Source organism: Alligator sinensis, unplaced genomic scaffold, assembly GCF_000455745.1.
Source record: "Alligator sinensis unplaced genomic scaffold, ASM45574v1 scaffold811_1, whole genome shotgun sequence".
NCBI classification, from domain to species: Eukaryota; Metazoa; Chordata; order Crocodylia; family Alligatoridae; genus Alligator; species Alligator sinensis.
The window spans coordinates 1,001,081-1,021,444 of NW_005842579.1; the positions used below are offsets into that span (position 1 = coordinate 1,001,081).

The 20,364-nt window shown below is 59.9% G+C and overlaps 1 protein-coding gene across 1 annotated transcript in view; it reads left to right on the forward strand.

The window, feature by feature from the left end:
- The window catches only part of LOC102370910 (lamin-A-like), a 45,727-nt gene that overhangs the window by 7,278 nt on the left and 18,085 nt on the right, over positions 1 to 20,364 (forward strand). The window contains exons 3-13 of the mRNA XM_025214373.1: positions 14,779 to 14,935; positions 15,217 to 15,342; positions 15,430 to 15,600; positions 15,991 to 16,116; positions 16,371 to 16,612; positions 17,216 to 17,429; positions 17,549 to 17,656; positions 18,254 to 18,373; positions 18,518 to 18,613; positions 19,796 to 19,823; positions 19,926 to 20,059. Coding sequence (XP_025070158.1) covers positions 14,779 to 14,935; positions 15,217 to 15,342; positions 15,430 to 15,600; positions 15,991 to 16,116; positions 16,371 to 16,612; positions 17,216 to 17,429; positions 17,549 to 17,656; positions 18,254 to 18,373; positions 18,518 to 18,613; positions 19,796 to 19,823; positions 19,926 to 20,059 — 1,522 coding nt within the window. The remainder of the gene's footprint in view (positions 1 to 14,778; positions 14,936 to 15,216; positions 15,343 to 15,429; positions 15,601 to 15,990; positions 16,117 to 16,370; positions 16,613 to 17,215; positions 17,430 to 17,548; positions 17,657 to 18,253; positions 18,374 to 18,517; positions 18,614 to 19,795; positions 19,824 to 19,925; positions 20,060 to 20,364) is intronic.

Here is a 20,364-nt window from a genome sequence, read left to right on the forward strand (position 1 = left end):
CCGCCTTCAACGCAGCTCCTTTCCCTGCCCCGAGCCCCAGCCGGGTTCTTGTTCACGAAGATGAAGGGAGCTGGAGCCTGGGGAAGGGCGGCCTCCACCCCTGCCTCCCGCATCCCAGTACCAGCGCCCCAGCGAGGGGGCCCAGCCTGCAGTGCGGCTCCATGCAGATTTGTGGGGGGCCAGTGCCAGGCTGGGAGAAGGGGCACTGGGCATGCCCTTGCTGCCTCCTCTGTACTGTATTGCACGAGGCTTGTGACCGCCAGGGTCCCCGCCTGTCCCGTTGGTGCACGACAAAGAGATGCTTGCGACTTCCTACCCGTCTCGCCTGGTGATTGTGAATCTCGGGGTCCCTTGCACTAGTTTGCCCAAAAAACAAGGTGCTTGTGAACTCTGCTGCCCCATCTCGCATGACGCTTGTGAACCCCCAGGGCCCCGTCCGCACAATTTTGCACAAGGAATGCGAGGCTTGTAAATATGGGGATGTGCCCCCTCCTTGCACGAGGGTCAGGGCACTAGTGAGCCTAGTGTGGTCACGTGTCCTGAGCACGTGTGGATCCCTATGTGGGAGCTGTGCCCCCCCCGCCCCCTCCCCCCCTTTCTGTGGCTGCCTTCTCTGCTCCCAGAAATGTGGCTTGGCAGCAATGCCTGCACGGGAGGATGGTGGGTACCTAAATCCATGCAAATGCTTTTCCACTCCCAGTCACTCTTTTGGCTGTGGGAAGCTGGTTGTGGGAACTGCTTGACAGCAGCCCCTTTAGCTTATGTGCCTGTGCCAGGGTCAAGGGGCTTCTGCAGCAGCTTGGACATGGCCCCTCCTGCCCCGGAGCTGCCCAGCCAGTACCACCGTGTCTTTGCTATCCCAGCTCTATACATAGCTCACTGACTCCCAGGACATGGAGGATCCACCTGTTCCCTGCTCCACCCCCAACCCCACAGGCCTCAATAGCCTCAGTGTGAGCTCGGACAACTGCGGGCAGACAACTGCTGCAGGCGGGTGTTGGGCCGAGCTGTCTGCCCTGGCCTGGGCACCGATCTCCGGGCAGCTTTGCAGCTGCCACCACTGCAGCTGTAGAAAAGGCAGGGCTATAGCAGGTCACTGAGGGAGGGGGTGGGATGAGGCTGAGAAGCCAGAGCTTTCATCTCTGCCACCTGCACAGCTCATTTGCACATATGCAAAGCAGGCAGACAAGGGTTCCTCTCTGAATGCCCTTCCCCCTCGGGCACGGTTTGTAGAGACTCCTCCCTGGGTTAAACTGGGGAACATCCTGTCATGCAGCAGGGAGTCCCCATGGCAGAGATCCAGGTGCACAAACCTCTGCCCTGAAACCCTGCACTTCCAGCCAAGCCGGGCCTGGATGGCTCCGAGGCTTCAAAGCCCTTGATCTCGGGGACTCGGGAAGTAGGAACGCTGGGGTCAGCCTCTGTTCTCATAGGCAAGGCTCTGTGATGGTGGCGCTGGCATCCAGGATGCTGGGTTTCACTGCCCTGCCTTGCTACAGCTTCCCTTAGTCCATCTGTGCCTCAGTTTCCCCAAGCTGGCTTGTGGGGCCATCTTTGTATTGTTGGCGCAGTGTGGCAGAGACTTGCCATGTCACCCATACAGCCCGAAGCGTGGAGGGCTCCAGCCATTGCAATTCAAACTGTCAGACCGAGGCAGGCGCTGGGAGCAGCATTCAGGGACGTGGGCGCCTGGTGGAAACAGCGCACGGCATCTGTTTGAAAAGCCAGTGCAAGGGCACGGATGTGGCTGGGGGCAAAGTCCCCCTTGGCAGCGGCTTTGAACAGGGCCGAGCTGCAAAGCAAGTGCGGAAAGGTTGGACTTTTCCCCCTCACTACCCTGAGATCTTGCGTTACTCTGCTGGAGCATTAGTGCAGGGGCAGTGGCACCGTGACCATCTGGCATGGGGCCGGACACATGGCCGTGCCAATGGAGAGTGTTTTTGAGAGCAGAGGGCCTCTTATCTAGCGCCTGGGAATGCGAGTGCCCGAGGGGGCCTGCCCTTGGCATCCCAGCGGCTCCTTCCATCTCCCAGGACCCTGCGGTCCAGACGTGCTAGAGCCATGGCAGAGCTGGGCATGCTCCCATGGCTGGGATCACCCCTCCCAGCTCCCAGGATGGCCCCTGTCCCTAAGGACAAGACTCAGCATCAGATTTCTTGAATCAGGACGGGGGAGAACCCACCTACCATGTCCTCCAGAGCCCTCCTGTGCCTGGCTGGGATCCCCCATCCCCGTGGGGCATTGCCTTGCCTGCCTCTAGGTCAGGGGCACACTGCAGCCTTGGAAGTGGCTGGCAGCGCTGGGTGGGTCCCCGCACAGGTCACACGATTTGGGGGCCGTTAGCGGCAGGCGCTGAGCAAACAGCAGCGTGTTCTTGTGCAAACATCCCAGTGCGGCACCTGCATGGTCAGACAGAGCTGAGCTGGGTCCTCCAGACCCTTCCCAGGTTTCTCAGGGACGAGATCCCCTCTGGTTGAACCCTTCAGGCCCCGCAAAGCTGGTGCTGCTGGGCTCAGGGCCACCACTTGGCCAGCCTGTTGCATTTAAATGCTAGAGAAATGGTTTTCCCCTCCCAGTAAGCCCCAGCTTTGGAGTCCTGGGATTCCAGCAGGGGTTTAGCTTTCCTCAGAGCAAATCTGTAGTCACTGGTGGTCATGCCCCAGTGCAAAATGGGCACAAAGACCCTTAGAGCATCACCTACATCTTTACCCACCCCAAGATGTGTCCCAGGCAGCGCTGGGTTGTTGGTACCAGCCCAGGCAGAGCCCGGTCTCCTGCATTCACCTACTGCCGTTTCTGTGAGGATTTGCCCCAGATCTTTCCAGCTGAGGCAGAGAACTGGACGGGCCCAGGACCCCCGTCCTGTGGCACAGGGAAGATGTGGGCACTGTCCCTGTCACTGCAGGGAAGGAGGTGGTGGAAGAAAGGGTCATAGCCAAGCTCCCCAGGCTCTGATCTGGGTGGGGGTATTTCCTTCCTGGAGTCTCCTGCTCCGACACCTCCTTTTCCCCTTGGCCCCGGGCCTGCATTGGCAGCCCAGAGGGGTCCCATGCCAGTGGGGCCCTGGCTCAACCCCAGCCTGCTACAACCTTGGTGCCATGCAGAGAGAGGAGCCGCGGGCAGCGCCGTGTCTGCGGGACTCGGGGAGCCCGTGCGCTGCAAGGGGAAGCGAGCCCGCGGGCGGCTGCTTTCGAGCCTGCTCCTCACCTCAGTCTCCGTCACCACAAAGCCACAGAGGAGGTGGCAGAAGCCACGAGCCAGCCCATGGCACTGTCGCTGCAAGACGGGACGTCTTGCAGCCCAGCCTGTGGCCCTGCTCCTAGGCAAGACATCCCCAAGTGGGGCAGGGGAAACTGAGGCAGGGGGTCAGATGCAGACTTTAAGCCTGTGCTCTCGGCCCCTGGCTGGAGCTGGCAGCTCTTTCTCCATGCCCAGGTGGAGCTGAGGTAGCAAAGGAGTAAACCAGGCAGGGTATAGCTGAGGTTGGCAGCAGCCAGCCGTGACCTGTGGTCTTCCCAGTCCCCAATGTACTCGGGGCTCCCAATCGGTCTCCACCCTGCCTGGAAAACAAGGTGCCAGCATCCACCCCGGACCCCGGATCCGGCCTCAGGCATTTGCTCTGCACACAGCAGCTCTGTGCCCCCGGGGCCTTGTTGCAGCCGTCTCCATATCTGCAGGCAGTAGCGTCAGGCAGATGGGTGCAGGCTGGGGGCGGGATCTGGGGCTGGGGATGCCTGGGTTCCATTCCTGGCTCTTTGGGATACCCTGCGAAGCCTGATGCTCCCTGCCTGGCCTGTGGGGCAGTCCCTCCTGCCAATGCAGGGCACGGGGAGTGAAACCCCCTTGTCTTGGGGCCTGGGCAGGCAGCGGGGTGGATCTGAGCCCCACTGCACCACGCCACGTTTCTAGACACAGCAACAGCTGGGCGCGGTGGGAGCGATGACTCACTCCCGAAACAGGCTCCGGGGCTGCTGCCAACACTGGCGTCTCCGGGCCTTTCTTCTCCCTCCTGCCTCATGCAAAGCAAATGCCCGCGGCCTTGCAGCAATGTAAATAAGTCCCTGGCCTTTATCGGGCTCTCTCTCCACCAGCCACAATATAAACCCCTTTTTGTTCCAGGCCGTGGCTCCTCTGCGTTCTCTCTTTCTTTGAAACCAAGATCCCGGCAGGCCCTGCTCTTCTCTGCGGCGGAGTTTGTCCCTTGAATGCTTGCAATCTCTGTGTGTGCAAAGGGTGTGGGTGTGAATCGGTGGGTGCTGGGAGCTATTTCTCCCTGCTTTTCCATCCCAGCAGCCTAGGGTCGTAGCTGTGACCCCCTTAGAAGAACAGGGGTGCGGGGTTAGGGAGAGCAGAGAGATGGCTCTGAGCCCTCCGCAGACTCTGGCCCCAGGGCTGCCATGGTAGAGGGACCCTCGGCTGCAGGCACTGCGGTGCGGCACCCCACCTGCCCGGAGAACCGGGCCATCTAGCATCCGGGGGCTTTGGGGCCTCCGTGCCAAGGCAGGGAGACAGAGGAGAGCCAGACTTTCCACATCTGGGCGTGACCACCCTCTGGGACGCGCACAGCTGTTCTGCAAATGGGGCTTGCGGAAAAGACACGCAAAGGCGACGGGAGCCTGGCTCCTTTGGCACAGGCTGGCATAGCAGCGGGGAAATGGGGATTGGATGAGAAGTTGGCAACTCGGTGTGTTAGTTTCCTCCTGAGGCCACCTTGCCCTTTGCACCGTGCGACCCACAATGGACCCGTGTCTTCGGTGGTCCAGGGTCCTGGATGCGTGAAACTCCCGGCTGCTGCCGTGGGAAGTCGATTCCCGCGTCATGGGGTTGCAGGCCACGGAGATACGTGAATCAAACCTCCTCCCAAGGTATAGGGCGCCTCGATCGTGTCCTGGCTCGGGGACGATCTTGATGGGCAATCGAAGCTGGCAGCCCAGAGCTGGTAAGGACCAACAGGTCATTCAGAGCTGCCTTGTTAGTGCTATTTTCTTGATGGGTTTTTTTATTTCCAGTGGCTTTTAGCAGCTTGGCAAAGGGCAGGCAGCTGTTCCAGCTGTGAAGCTGCCTGAGCCAGGGATACCGGGTTAGAAACCCCAATATTATAGGCAGACCGGGGCAAAGTAATGTAGTGGGCAGACACCACCAGCCCCAGACCAAGGGAGAAACATTACCCCGTAACATCCATGTGCGTCTTGCCTGGGACAGCAACTGGTTAAAGGCAAGCAGGCCTAGTGGGGAGGTGCAATAATAGCTACTGACCCGCCAGAGTTACCCCGGATTAGTGGAGCGTCTGTCTGCACCCAAGTGGGGTGTAGTGGCCGAAACCAATGCAGAACTACCCAAGGGAGAGTGGCTGGATGTCGCGGGAGGGCGGCGCTCGGAGCTGTACGGACAGGCATTCACGCGCAGCGCTGTCTGCTGACTCGCACGGCTGTTAGAGAACAGAGGCCCCATTTACAAGGCAGGGCCTGGGCGGGTCTCGGCCCCAGTTCCCACGCAGCAGGGAGGGGTACTGGGGTGGTGGTGGGAGCTCCTTGGTTGTCCAGGGAGGACTCGGGCAAGGCACAGAGGGGCTGGGGAGTCCCAGGATGAACTGGGCCGGAGCAGCTGGCCGGCACCAGAGGACCTGAGCTCCTGGGAGAATCCACAGAGGGAGGGAGTCTGGACTGAAACCAGCGGCGCTGAGTCCGGTGCCCGCCCCTGCATGCCGGGCTTCCCCCCTGCCAGACCGCAGCTGTACAGCTTCCTGGGGAAGTCGGCTGAGTCTCTCAGCCCCCACCCCGGGGGAAGCCAAAATGGATCTCCCCTAACCCAGAGGGGAAACTGAGGCATGGAAAAGCCGGCAGTTGCAAAGCTGTGAAGAGAACCCAGGTGTCCTTGCCCCCTTCCCCCTTGCTAAAGCTGCTAGCCTGGCTGGCATGCACTTTTCCTGTGGGCAGTGCTGGATTCCCGGGTGCGAGTGGCACGTGAGCATCTCTGCCAGCTGGGGGGATGTGGCAGGAAGAGGGGCAGGCTCGGAGCCCGGGCTCCTGGGTTCTGTCTTCATTGGAGGGATGTTGTCCAGCTGTTGGAGCACAGGTTGCAATCCTGACTCTGTCGTAAGCAAAATACCTAACACACACACACACATACACTCTTCTGTGCCTCAGTTTCCCTGTCGGGCAGGTAGCTTCATTGTTGCCCCAAGAAGGTTGCATGTGGCGGGTCTCGGAGCGACGCACCCACCACCCAGGGCTGGGCCTGGCATCAGGGCTCTGGGGTTTGCAGCTGGCAGAGGAGTTTTCTGTGGATGGGGGATCCCTATGAATGCCTCCTACCCCAGGCAGCATCTCTCAGCCCTTTTGCAGGGTAGGGGTCTGTTGTCCCGGGCAGGGGGCTGCGTCTTCTGGCTAGACTCTCCCGTATTCCCCGCTTAGGGCCTCCTGACTCATCCCAGCAAAGCCCTCTCCCTCCCTGCTGCCAGGGCCCTGCGGCGTCTTCCCCGGTTTCCATTTTGAGCTGGCAGCCGTGGCGGGGCTGACTCATCTAGGCTAGCCCGTGGTGCCAGGACAGCGGGTGTGGAGGGAGGCCGCAGGTCCCGTTGTTCTCTCCCATGTGGCTTCCAGCTCTCGGGCAGCCAGAGGGGGCAAAGCCCCACGCGGGTGCTGGCAAATATTGATGTGCTGCAGGCAGCAGGGCTGGTGGTGGGGCGAGAGCAGGCAGCATTGGGGGTGCTTGCATGTGTGTATGCGTGCATGCATGCAGGTGTCCTGAATGCCTAGGTTGTGTATGTGTTGCAAATGCCTGGGTTTTCTGTGTGTTTGCGCGTGTCCCAAATGCCTAGGTCCAGTGTGTGTATGTGTATGTGTGCGCGTGCGCACATGTCCCCCAAATGCCTGGGTCTGGCGTGTGTGTGTCCATCCTAAATGCCTGGGTTCGGGGTGGGGGGCGGGGGGGTGTCCTGAATGCCTGGGTTCACTCTGTGTGTGTCCCAGACAGCTGGTCAGCTGGGTCGTGTGTGTGTGTGTGTGTGTGTGTGTGTGTGTAATGGTGAGAGACCAGCCAGGGAGCTGTGTTTATGTGAATGTGTGATACAGCAAGTGGGGTGGGGGTGCGTGTGTACATCTGTGTGATGTGGCAGGGAGGGGTCTGTGTATATGATTGGGTGGGGAATCGTGTACGTATGAGTGAGCCAGGGAGGTTGTGTGTGTGTGCATGTGTGCCTGGGAGGGGCTGTTTGTATGTGTGGCCATGGCAAGAGTGATATGGCAAATGCGGTGTGTGTGCACGTGTGATGTGGTGGGGGGTGGGATGTGGCGGGGGATTGTGTGCATGTGTCTGTGCACGCCTGTACGGGGCTACCTCCAGGCCCCAGCTGGGCCAGACGCGGGTGCCCATAAATCCAGCAGAGCCGTAATGGGCCGTGTCAAGGGGGATTTCCAGCAGCGAGGGGCCGGGCAGCCGAGGGAGGACGTGCTTTGCCAGGGACACAGGAGAGCAGGAAGCTGTCCTTCCTCTGCGGATCTCAAGGGCCCAGCTTCCTTTTCAGGACTCGTCACAAGCATTTCGCGCCTTCTTTCCCCCACCCCCTCCGGTCCCAGCTTTTAAAAGCAAGGTTGAAGAGGGAAGAGACCGGACTTCAGCTTCCCAGTTTCACTGGAAATCTCCCTTTACTGCACGGTGCTGGCTCTTTGCTGCAGTCTCAGGAAGTAGCAGAGGGGAACATCTAATTCTGGGTGGAGGAAGCAGATTTTCATTCATAGGGAAACAAAAAAAAAACACAAGTTCTTAATATTTCCATAGGTGCTGCCAGCCAGAGCCAAGCAGACCCCAGCCAGACCCTTGGTTGTGCTTGTGGGTGCATGGCCCTTTTCTGGTGCTTGCAGGTTTCCCTGCTTCCTAGGGTCCTCCCAGCAGCCTGGCAGGATGTGCAGGGCAGGGGGGAGTCATGCAGATGTGCACTGTGCAGATGTGCACTGCCGCGCAGCGCAGCAAGATTTATGGGTCCCCTGTTAGGAGATGGGGCTGTTTACCCAGGCGCTTGGCAGGGCCCGTGCCGAGCCGAACACGGGATGGATGAGTCAGATGCCGGGAGCAGCTCCCCGGTCCCAGCCCCAGTGCTGCATTGTGCCGCTTTCCGGCCCAGTGTTTTTGTCCCAGACACGTTTCAGCCAGGGCGCGGCACCCCCTTTCCTCCTACCACCTGGGGGTGATGGGAGACGGGACACTCAGGATCTTTCCTTGGCTCTAGGAGTCAGGATGTTGGGGATCTTCCCCCAGCTCACCGGCTCTGACCGGACTCCTGGGTTCCAACAACGTGTTCCTCGTCCACCTGGTTTTGCCTCTGTGCCTCAGTTTCCCCATCTGTGCCAGTAACCCAGGGCACGCCCAGGTTGGCAGGGAGTCACAATAGCCCTTTTTGGCGTGGCTCCCCACCCTGCAACTCTCAGCAGATCTCAGGCTGGAAGCCGAGGCCTTCGGGGAGCGGGTAGATGAGTGGGAAGCCCGCGGACCGCTTGGTTAGTAGGAGAGCTGAGTCAGCCCTTCCGCTCCGGGCTGGTTGTGCTGGTATTTCATGCGGCTTTCATCTAGAAACAGGGACGGGGCAGAGGTGGTGGTGACGCCTAGCTTCCTCCCGGCCTGCTGGGACCCGGTCAGCTCGGCTCAGCGGGAAAAGAGCATCGCCCTGGCACAACGGGAGCCCTTGTGATGAGGAAGTGCCTGAACTGTCATGGGAGTGCGGAGGCAGTGTCACGCCGTTCACAGGGATCCCCTGGCACATCCTGTAGATGCAGGCAGCTCGAGGGTGCAGGCACTGCTGGTGTCAGGATGGGGAACGAACGGGGTCTCCAGGCAGCCGGCTTTTGCTCGGTTCATGGGTTTAACTCCTGCAATCTAAGCAAGCTGCACGCTCGTGGCTGCGTTCTCCTACATACCTGGGTGCCTTTCACCCGCCCTCTCCAAGCCAAGCCCTGATCTGGGTGCTGCTAGGTCCTTTGCCACCCCTGCCTTGCCCTGGGGGCTGGGAAGGGTGGGGGCACTGGGAGGCAGAGCCTGGGTTGTATGAGCGTATTGTGACTCACCGGCAGTGACCCGGCAGGGCCTGCGGCTGGTGTGGCTCTGGGGTGCTGAGTTCCTCCCGGGGACCCAGTCTGCCCCGCAGAGACAGCCTGGGCCTCAGCGGACGCTCCACCTAGCACCTTTGGGTCCTTCCTCCTGTAGAAGGGGATCTACCTTGTCTTTTTGGGCACGTACAGTGCCTTGCACAGCAGCACCTGATGGCAGTGGGGCCAGCCTGGGAAAGCAGAGATGGGCCTCATGGATCGACCCAAATCCTTCCCCAGGCATCCCGGGACTTTGGCTCTGGCCGGTTCCCTGTCCTTCCTACACCAGCTCCCGTTCCCGTGTCCATGACACTCCAGCAGCGAGGGCAGACATCCCCTCTTCCATCTGCTGCTTAGAGGATCTTTCTCTGGCCTCGTCAGCCGCTGGCCGGGTACAGAAGCCCCTTACAGACCGACCCAACCAGAGACGCATATGTTTTCAGGAGCCCTTCCTTCTTTCCATTTTCGCCTTGCAAACTCAATCTTAATCTTCTTCCTCCCTTGTCCTAACGGAAACTTGGCCCTGATCTCGCAGCCGCGCTTGGATTTTCTCCCAGTTTTACCATGTTGGGATTTTTTTTCCCTTTCTGTGTTTAAAAGTTTAAAAATAAACAGGCTGGAAGCCCCATCCCTTCCCTCGCTTGTGCGCGCTCTCGCTGTTGCTCTCTCTGGATCTGAGTTTCCTGGTGAATCTGCCTGTAGATCTCGATAAATCTCCCCCTTTACATTGAAGTCGAGAGGGGACGAGGGCCGGGGTCACCTGCAGAACGGATCCGCTGGCTGTAGTGAAACAGGAGCTGCAGTGTAGAGGGTAGTTTTTAGCCAGCAGGGACCCAAATTCAAATCCCCACTCCACCACTGGGGATGTCTCAGTGCCTCAGTTTCCCTGTCCAGGCATCAAGGATTAGCAGCACCGCTGATCCTGACGGGGAGGCAGATGAAAGGAGATAGCTATCTCAGCCAGCTGGAGTTGTGGGGAGGATGAAGCCAGCTCAGAGGGACAAAAATCCAGTGGTTTTTCGGGTCTCCTCACAAATGAGGAGAGCAGAATCAGGCCCATCCCAGCAGCTCCGCGTGAATGAGCGGCAGCTGGGCTTCTGGAAAAACCAGATTCTTCCCTACCCAGGTCATGGGGTCGGGCAAAGCTGTGAGGTCTGGTCGCCGCCGGCTCAGCGCAGGTTGAAACGGAGCGACGGGTAGTTCATCAGACTTCATCTTCCTGCCCTTTAGCACCGTTCCTCAAACGCTGCCTTGGCGAGGCTGGCGTGCGGCTGGGAGGCTGCAAAGACCTTGCTGTAACACCGCCTCGCCAGCCTCCAGCGGGCCGACAAATCGCGACATTCGGCACAGAAATCCCGAGATGTTTTAAACCGGCCCTAGGGTTTGCAATTCACCTGCAGGGTTTTGGGGGTCATTTTTTGAAGTGTCAGGAGTGGTGTTTTCCACCCGTGTCTCATGCAAGGAGAGAAGAGCAGCTTTGAATGCAGAGCTGAAGCTGGAAGGGAAACCTCTGATCTCCAGTGCGAGCCAGGGGAGTCGGTGACCCTGTGCACTTTTAGTCTGGCCGGTTTGGGCAGTGACCATGGCAAAATACCAGCCCGATCTCTGGCGGGGGGGGTCGTTGTGTGTTTGTGTGTGCGTCTGTGTGTACCCTGTTGTTGGCAGTCATGGTTCAAAGGAAACGTGCCGTAGTTAGCTGGATCCGTGCCGGTTGGACAGATCGGCTGGTTTGCAATTGCAGCACAAAACGATCCGCTGTCTTTAGCCCTTTCCTTTAGACGGGCTTTGCAAGAGAGCCCAGCGCACGCCCTTTGCCACAGCAAAGGGACCCATGGTGCGTCCCAAGAGGACCCCAAACCCGTCTGGCTGCCCAGACCCTGTGGCAGCACTGGCGACAACGGCCTTTTCTCCGTCTTTGATCCCTTTGTTTCAATGGCTGTGGAGGCAGGGCCCGAAGGAGGGGCTGGACCCCCAGAGCCCTCGGAGGGTGACAAAGAAAGCACTCTATTGTGAATGGGCATCTGGGGGCGGAGGGGGAAGCCAGGGGGATGAAGGGGCCAGTGTATGTGCACGTGTCCGATGAGTGCCTGGATAGAAGAGTGACCCCATGACAGTTCTTCCTGGGGTCCTGCAGACACCAGCTCCGCCACTGACTGCCCGTGTAAGCTCAGGCAAGTCACTTACTCCCACCTCAGTTTCCCATCTGCAGCTGGAGCAGGTGGCCAGGGTGATGGGGGGCACTCTGCTCTGAGACACACCAGGGTCTGTCCAGGGTACAAAGCTCCCGCTGTTCCCCCAGCACCTTCCAGTTCCTCCTGCTGAGTCCTTAGTCACCAGCGCCTTTGAGGAACTTAGAGAGAAGAGGACTCGTGGTGTTAGGGAGGGGGAAGCTGACAGCAGGCAGCCCGTGACATGGGACAAACCACTGCCAGGACAAGTAGCGGTGGGAACGGAGCATGCAGAGCTGCTGCAGGGGCCGGACCTGGAGGAGAGGAACCAAGGGGGAGGGGTAGAGATGGCTCTGCCTCAGTTGGCCCATCTGTACAATGGACTGAGCCCTTTCCTTGCTGATCACACTGCCACGGGCTCCTCCAGGAGGAGAAGACCCTGGTGGAGGTGCTGGCCTTGCTGCACCAGGCACTGCACATACAGACGGCCCCTGCCCCAAAGCAGTGCAATCTGCCGGTGTCCAAGATCAAGCTACTCTGCCAAGGTGCCATGGAGGAGCAGGGGGGATCTAGCTCTGTACCAGCAGTGGGGGGCAGAGGGACATCCCCCTGCCTTCCCCTGCAGGTTCAGATCCAGCCAGCAAGGGGGTAACCCAGCAGAAGTGCCAGCCAAGCCCTGTCCTGCCACGCTGGGCCAGCTGCAGGGGGGACAGCCTCAGGCTGGCATTGCTGTCCTCTGAGTCATCAGCACAGAAAGGGCTTCATGGGCATGGGCTGGGGGGCAGGAGGGGGGTGCAGGCCGGCTGCGGGGGTGTGTTCAGACAGGGTGGGGCAGTGCTGGTCCAGCGCCAGCTTTCCGAGGAGCTGCTGGAGTGTGCGTCTGCATCTGTCTGTCTGGGGGGATACTTGCTGAAAAGCAAGACAGACACCCAGACAGAGAGCTGAACATCAGAGAAGCTGCTGCAGCCTCTTGCAGTGCCAGCCCTGTGCCCAGTCTGTGCCAGCTGTGGTGCTGGGCTGCTCTGCAGGGTCTCCCATGGCCAAGGTCGTGCCAGGTTGTGAGGCAGGGATCCCGGGCAGAGCTCCCGTGGCTCCCGGGCCTCAGCCTCCGGGTGACGATGGGACTCAGTCCACTGTGCCAGGGGGTGGGAGAAGGAGGGCAGCCCGGCTCCTCCAGGCCAGCTCCTTTATTGCCTGCCTGGTATTTTTACCCATGATCTCACGAGGCAGGAGCTCGCTCCAGCTCCCGCCCCCGCAGCCGGCTGCCAGCTCCCGCCTGCGGCTGGAATGTGCTGCTGTCGCCCCACCAAGCCCGGCCTCGCCTGGGTGCGCAGGGGCCCGGGGACTCCCGCGTTCCCTTCCTGGCTCGACCCTGGGAGTTGGGCATGACATGCTTTCCACCTTCCAGCCCCGCACTCCCCCATCTCTGCCTCAGTTTCCCATGAGCAAAAGGAGGGTTGTGGGAGGTGGAGGCAAAGCCTTTTTCCACCCGCTGGTTCTCCTGGGTGTCGCAGTCTGGCCCCCTCGGTCTGCTCGCCCTCCACTCCCTGGGCAGCGGGGACTCGGGAGCTTGGCAGCGGTGCGGTGTGGGGTGGGATGTGTGAGCTGAGGGGGACCTGGTCTTTGGAAGGAGAAGGGAAGGATGAAGCGCGTCTTGGCTTGCAATCCTGTGCAGGAAGCCAGCAGCCAACCATCCTTGCTTGGGGGTGTGCACCCCAGAGCTACGGGCACTTAGGCCCCCTGGATAAACACTGTGTGTCAATGATTGCTCTGCACGTCCACGGCACTTTGTCTCTGCCCCTTCCCAAATGTACCTGCCAGCAGGGAGCTCCTGAAGCTCCCCTCTGCAAAGTAGGGAAACGCAGGCACGAGGCGGTGTGCGACTTTCTTGCAGTTGTCCGGCTGGAAGTGGACCCCAGGAGTCCTGATGCAATGGCAGGGAGAGCCTAGGCGTCCTGGTGCTCCAGCCTAGTCCCCAGCAGTGAGGCGGGTTCCTCTGCGCTGGGTATATCAGTCCTTTGTCCTTAAGTGAGCCAGCGCAGGAGCCCTGGCACAGCCGTGAGCCTCTTCGTAAAGGCAGCCAGGCCCCGGCACCCGGCTCTATCTCTGCGTGCAGCCCTGGGGTAGAGCGTACAATGGGAGGGGCCCGGTGGCAGCATCTTGCGGCAGTCCTGGGGGGTCGGGCCATCGCAGCCCTCCCTCCTGGCTCCAGCAGAGCCTCAGGCCCCAAACTCCAGAGCTGCCCAGGCTACCGCAGGCTCCACTTGCAAGCCAGGGAGGCACTCAGGGGGCATGCCCCAAAGTCCACACAGCTCATGCTCCAGCCTTGTCCCCTCTTGTGTACCAGGGACCGCGCCTCGCGGGGAGCTTTGTGCAGCCCACAGCAGCATCTAGTGGCCGTGTGCACGCATTGCCATCGGACCCGTCCCATCTCCCATCCACAGGGGCTATTATTCCTTTTACGTTATTTTGCAACTCCGCATCAGACCTTGGTTTCAAACCTCCAAAAGGTTGAAGCTTGCATGGCCTCTGTGATCCAGTTGGATCCCAGACCCCTTCCGTGAGCGTCAAGGTTTGCTATGCTCTTGGGGGTCAGGACCAGGCCCCAAGATGTGTCAGGATCAGGGCCCTGGAAGGCCAGGGCTGATGCCAACACAGCAGGGGTGGCTGGATATAGGGTCAGGGTGAGGTATTGGGATGAGGGGGGCTGGTTTCAGGATTAATCTGAGTTGGGGGAAATTTTGTGGAGAAACAACCCCCTCAGCCCCTTTTCAGGTCAGCATTAATGGAAATGGGAGACTCGTCCCTAGCTTGCTCCTGTGGCCATATGGCTAAGGGCAAGCAAAACTTGGTGGCATCCAAACCCCAAGCCTCCAGGCTTGGGCCTGCACGTAGGATGCTCGCCAAGGGATTTGGAAGTATCTGAAGCCCCAGGCGGGGGTGGAGATGTTTGCTGGTAGCAGGGCCACATATGGTTCTTGAATGATTCACACGGACTTGGAATTGATTTGGCTAATTTGACTTGGGGCCCAAAAAATTTTCCTTTAAAAAAAAAAAAAGAGCTAAGGGCCAAAATCAGTGGGGGGAAAGCCAAGTAAAACGTGGAGTTCCAGGTGAAGTTGGTGCATTCCTATGGCAGGTTGATCTGGGGTTTAGTGGGCTGCCACCAGGCTACAACCCAATGCATTTCTATGGGACATTGATCTAGCATCCAAGGAGCCAGTGGAGGAAGAGCAGAGGCTCTGAGGCCATGTCAGTGCTGGGGTCTGTTGAACTGAGGCAGCTGTGTCGGGGAATACAGCACTCATGAGTATGAAACACGGCTCGCATCAGCGCTATGGGCCTAGCTGGACATGCACAAGTGAAATGCTGTGGGACCCCCTACAGCTAATGCTGTAGCTACAGGGACTGTTTCCCCATGTGCATGAAATCCCCAAGCCCCTGGGCCGTGGTTCTGGGCTGGGGGGTGCTCTGGGTGGATGTGGCTGGGAGCGCCTCCTCCCCTGACGGCCATGGTTGTTTTCTTCCAGCAATGCCAAGAAGGAATCGGACCTGCTGTCCGCCCAGTCCCGCCTCAAAGACCTGGAGGCCCTGCTCAACTCCAAGGAGGCCGCACTCACCACCGCCCTGGGTGAGAAGAGGAACCTGGAAAATGAAGTCCGGGAGCTGAGGGCACAAGTAGCCAAGGTGAGCGATGCCAGCCCTGTCCTATAATGCCCAGGGTGCCCCCCACCCCAGGGGTCAGGGCTGCTGGGATGCCATTGCCCTGGGGTGGGGGAGTCAGCCAGCCCCAAGGCTGATCCCTGCACTTGAATGGAGACAGGTTATGCAAAGCAAGAGCATGCATGGCATGGAAATGAAGTGATGCCAGGATGCAGATTTCCAGCCCAAAAGCATACCCAGCCCTGCTGTGTCAGAGACCCCAGTGCCTCTCCGCATCCACACTCACTCCCTGCTTCCCTCCCCAGCTGGAAGCTTCCCTGAACGAGGCCAAGAAGCAGCTGCAGGACGAGATGCTCCGTCGTGTGGACGCTGAGAACCGGCTGCAGACGCTCAAGGAGGAGCTGGAGTTCCAGAAGAACATCTACAGCGAGGTGGGTCGGGCTGGGCCAGGCTAAGGAGGGACCCCAAGGGCTGCACCAGGGGATCCCGGGGCTCACATGCCCACTCTCCATCCCCAGGAGCTGCGGGAGACCAAGCGGCGCCATGAGACACGTCTGGTGGAGATCGACAACGGACGGCAGCGGGAATTTGAGAGCAAGCTGTCCGAGGCGCTGCATGACCTGCGGGCCCAGCACGAGGCCCAAATCAACCTCTACAAGGAGGAGCTGGAGAAGACCTACAGCGCCAAGGTACGGGGGGGAGGAGGGGGTCCAGGACACCTGGGTTCTCTACCCACCCCTGCCGCGAACCCTAGGTGGGTGTGGGATCCAGGATGCCTGGGTCCTATTCCTGCCCCTGGCTTTCAGTGCAGCCCTACCCATGTCACCCCAGCCTCCCCTGCCATGTCCAAGTTTCCTTCCTGGGGCTATTTCCCCAGGGCTTGGTGCCTCCCCCTCCTTTCCCCACAGAGCCAGTATTTCCCCCTGCTCTGAGTGCTACGGCTGGCCCAGAGCCACTGGTACTGCCACAGGTGCCTGCTGTGACTCAGTTTCCTTCGCCCCCCCAACCTTTGGCAGGGCATTGGTGAGCCCCTTCCACTACCCGTCAAAACCAGTAGCAATTAACTCCTTGGCTTCCAGCTGGAGAATGCCAAGCAGTCAGCAGAGAGGAACAGCAACATGGTGGGCGCCGCCCATGAGGAGCTGCAGCAATGCCGCATCCGCATTGACAGCCTCTCGGCTCAGCTCAGCCAGCTCCAGAAACAGGTGAGATCTGCCCCCTGCATCTGTCCATCCTGCCCCATGTGCCACCAGCTCCCCACTGTGACCACGTCAGGCCACGACCTGCTGCTCCACTTGCCCCTCTTTCCCGCTGTCTTGGCTATGTTTATAGCCTGGCTCAGGATCCGGGCACCCCAAGTGCAGCTGTGTCCCCCCACGAGCTCAGGGGGAGTTTGCCCCATGGACCGAGCCCCTGGTGTGCCTCGTGTTGCCCTCAACCCTGTGCCCTCTGTCCCCAGCTGGCAGCCAAGGAGGCTAAGCTCCATGACTTGGAGGACGCGCTGACACGGGAGCGGGATACCAGCCGCCGCATCCTGGCCGACAAGGAGCGGGAGATGGCTGACATGCGGGCACGCATGCAGCAGCAGCTGGAAGAGGACCAGGAGCTGCTGGACGAGTACCAGGAGCTGCTGGGCATCAAACTGGCCCTGGACATGGAGATCCACGCCTACCGCAAGCTGCTGGAGGGCGAGGAGGAGAGGTGTGGGCGCCTGGCACTGGGGGCAGGCCTCGAGTGTGGGTGGGGTCAAAGAGGGTGGGGTTATGGCCAAAGCAGGGGAGGGGGCTAGTTGAGGGGTGTGGCCAAGGAGCATTGGGAAGAAGCCATGTTAGGGGTGTGGCCAATGATTGTGGGGGAGGAGCCTAACTGGGGTTTGGCCAAAGAGTGAGGGAAAGGCCTGTGGTGGGTGTGGCTAAGGCAAGTAGAGGGAGGAGCTTGGTTGGGGTTTGTCCAAAAAGTGGGGGAAGGGCTTGGTTAAGAAGACTGTGATGGGGTGTGGCCAAGGAGAGTGAGGAGGGGCCTGGCTGGGGATTGGAGGGAGCCTAGTTGGGGGCAAGGCCAATGCCCATGTGGGAGGAACCTGGCTGGGGGCATGGCTGGAGAGGGTGGGGGAAGGAGGGCCTCTTTGGGGCGTGGCCAAGGAGGCTGTTGGGGATTGGAAGGAATCTAGTTGAGGGTGTGGCCAATGCAGAGGGGGAGGAGCTGGGTTGGGGTGTGGCTGAGTATTGGCCCCGCCCCTCCTGGCCCCGCCCCTCCTGGCCTCGCCCTCACCCTTGCCCTCACCAACTCCCCTCCTCCCCACAGGCTGCACTTGTCCCCCAGCCCCACATCGCAGAAGAGCGGCTCACGCAGCCACGTGGTGCGCTCCTCCATGCAGAGCTCCTCCAAGAAGCGCAAGCTGGAGGATGGCGAGGGCCGCACCACCTTCTCGCACCATGTGCGCACCAGCGGGCGCGTGGCCGTCGAGGAGGTTGACCTGGACGGCAAGTTCGTGCGGCTCAAGAACAAGTCCAGCGAGGTAGGGCCGGGCACTGAGCGGTGCCCGCCGCTCCTCCGCCGCCAAACAGAAACAGGCTGAGCCTGAGGCCAAATGGGAGACTCCCCCCTTAACCCACCCTGCTCCCTTCTGCCTCACAGGATCAGGCCCTCGGGAACTGGCAGATTAAGCGCGTGAACGGAGAAGATCCCGTCGTCTCCTACCGCTTCCCTCCCAAATTTACCCTGAAGGCTGGCCAGGTGGTCACGGTGAGTTGTGAATGCTGTTCTCAATTAAAGGGTTCATGCCCAGAGGCTCTGGTGCCCGGTTCTCAGCTGGCCTGTGCTGAGCAAAGCCAACCCAGATGACATGGGGTGCTCAGCCCATCATAGGCAGTGAGTGTTGGGAGGGACCAAAGCAGGACCAGCCCCAACTACATCATCCCAGCCAGGGCTTTGTTCAGCAAGGTCATTAAAAAACTCCAAGGATGGAGACTCCACCACCTCTCTGGGCAACCTTTTTCCAGTGCTTCATCACTCTCCTAGTGAGAGTTTTTCCTGATATCCAAACTAAACCTCCCTGGCTAACTGGAGCTCATCGCTCCTTGTTCTGTCATCTGCCACCACCAAGAACAGGAGATCCTAGTTTATCCGACACTGGGATTCGAACCTAGAACTTGCAGAACAAAAAGTCAAGGCCTGGTCTGTGGGAAATCCCTTTCCTTTTAGGTGTCAGACTCTTAGCCTCCTCAGTGGGCTCCTGGGGAAGACCTATGTGGTCTCTAGGAAGGAGGTAGGGAGGTGGTTCTGGTCCCGTCAGCACTACTGGCACGCGGTGTGACCGTTCTCTGCCCATGTTCCCCGTAGATCTGGGGTTCGGGGGCCGGTGCAACCCACAGCCCTCCCACGGACTTGGTGTGGAAGGCCCAGAGCTCATGGGGCACCGGAGACAGCCTGCGGACTGCCCTGATCAACTCCAACGGAGAGGTGAGATAGCGGGAGAGCCTGGGGGGACCGGTTCTCTGTGCGCCAGGCACAAGCAGGGATGAGTGGAGGGGGCGAGTGACCCTTGTGGGGTCTCTGAGGCTGTGGCTGCCTCCTGACTTCGTCTCCTGCCCCCTTCCCCTGCAGGAGGTGGCCATGAGGAAGCTGGTCCGCACTGTGATCATCAACGACGAGGATGAAGACGGTGATGAGGAGGGCATGCACCCCCACCGCCACCATCATGTGAGTGCCACGCGCTGGGAGAGGGGGTGGGGCACAGTGGGATGGGGAGACTTGGCCTGGGACTCTCAGATGATGCATGGACCGTGCCAGGGTCTCACACTGGGCTGGGGAAGCCCCCATCCCCTCCCAGCCTGCTGACAGCAAGGAAGGAGAAGCAGGATGAGGTCCATCAAGAGGTTCTCTGCATGGAAGAACCACCACCAGCCATGCTGAGGGCAGAGGACACAGGCTTTGCTCTGGAACACGATGATGTTGGTTTGGGTGGAAACCGAGCTGCAGGAGATGACCCCATGATGATAGAAACAAAGTTGAGGGCACTAGCAGGGCAGAGAGTCCAGAGCCAGCTGGGGATGGTGGCTTCAAGCAGAGACCAGCGCCTCATGGGACGATCCTCTGAGATGGATGCCTGGTTTAGTTACCAATGCAACTGGTCCCCTCCCGGCCAAACCCAGAACACACCAGCATCTGTCTGGGCAGGAAGACCCATGGCTTCTTGTACTGACTCCAGGTCCTGAGAGCCATGTCGGGCTGAGTACAGCTAGTCCCCAGATCCAGGGGCTGGGCTTCCCACAGGTGCAATGACAGGATCCCATCCAAGAGCTCAGTCCATGCGCTATCGCCCAGCACAATCCAAGGTGTGGAGCAGCTCGCAATGGGAAGAAGCCTTACAGCCAGGCTCAGTGGGGCTGGAGGTGACCACCCAGAAGCCCCTGATGTCCTCGGTGCACCAGGCAGCCTTCGAATGAATTGCAGCCCTGACTGCAGAAGCAAGATGGCTGTTTTGCTACAGAACAGGCCTGAATCAATGCCCCCCATATAGCCAGGAGAGTGAAGCTGTCTCCCAGCCATGCTTGTAGAGGGGAACTTAAGCTATCCGCCCATTCATATCCAAGTTGCGGTTATGTGTAGAAATGCCTCCACACATCATGTTACTGGGGTAAAAATAAACCCCTAAACCAAGACCCTAAACCAGGAGGCAAGAAGGGATCTCCTCCAGCACCAAGGAAGGCTAATTCTTGCTCATGGAGACCCCTCAGCAGCTTTGTTGGGGTGGGTGGGACAGGGCGGGTGCTGCTGGCTGTAAGAATAACCCTGGAGAAGGTGGTGTTTCCTCAAGACAAGGTCCCCAGCTCCCCTCCGGGAGGTGCTCAGGGTGGCCGTATCTCTCTCACCTCCATCCAGGTCCACTGCAGCGGCTCGGGGGACCCCGGTGAGTATAACCTGCGCTCCCGTACTGTGGTGTGTGGCACCTGTGGCCAGCCGGCCGAGAAGTCTGGCACCGGGACCCAGAATGCCGGTACCGTATCCTCAGGCTCATCGGCCGCCAGCGTCACCATCACCCGCAGCTACCGCAGTCTCGGGGGCACTGGCGGGAGCACCAGTGGCCTGGGTGAAAGTCTGGTGACCAGGTCCTACATCCTGGGGAACGCCAGCCCACGCAGGCAGGTCAGTGTGGCAGGGAGCAACAGGGGGCTCGAGGGACCCGGGTGTCTGGAGCGCTAGACCGACAGGTATCATGCCTCTGTGGGCTGCAGTGAGTAGAAACCAGCCCTCTTTTGAGTGCAGCAGGTCTGGAGAGAAGACTGAGGTGGGATTTGATAATAGTCCTCAAATAATCAACAGTGCCCTTGTTGCCAAGGCTAACGGCATCCTGGGCTGCATTGGTAGGAGCGTTGCCAGCAGATGGAGGGAAATGATTCTTCCCCTCTATTCGGTACTGGGGAGGCCACATCTGGAGTCCCGTGTCCAGT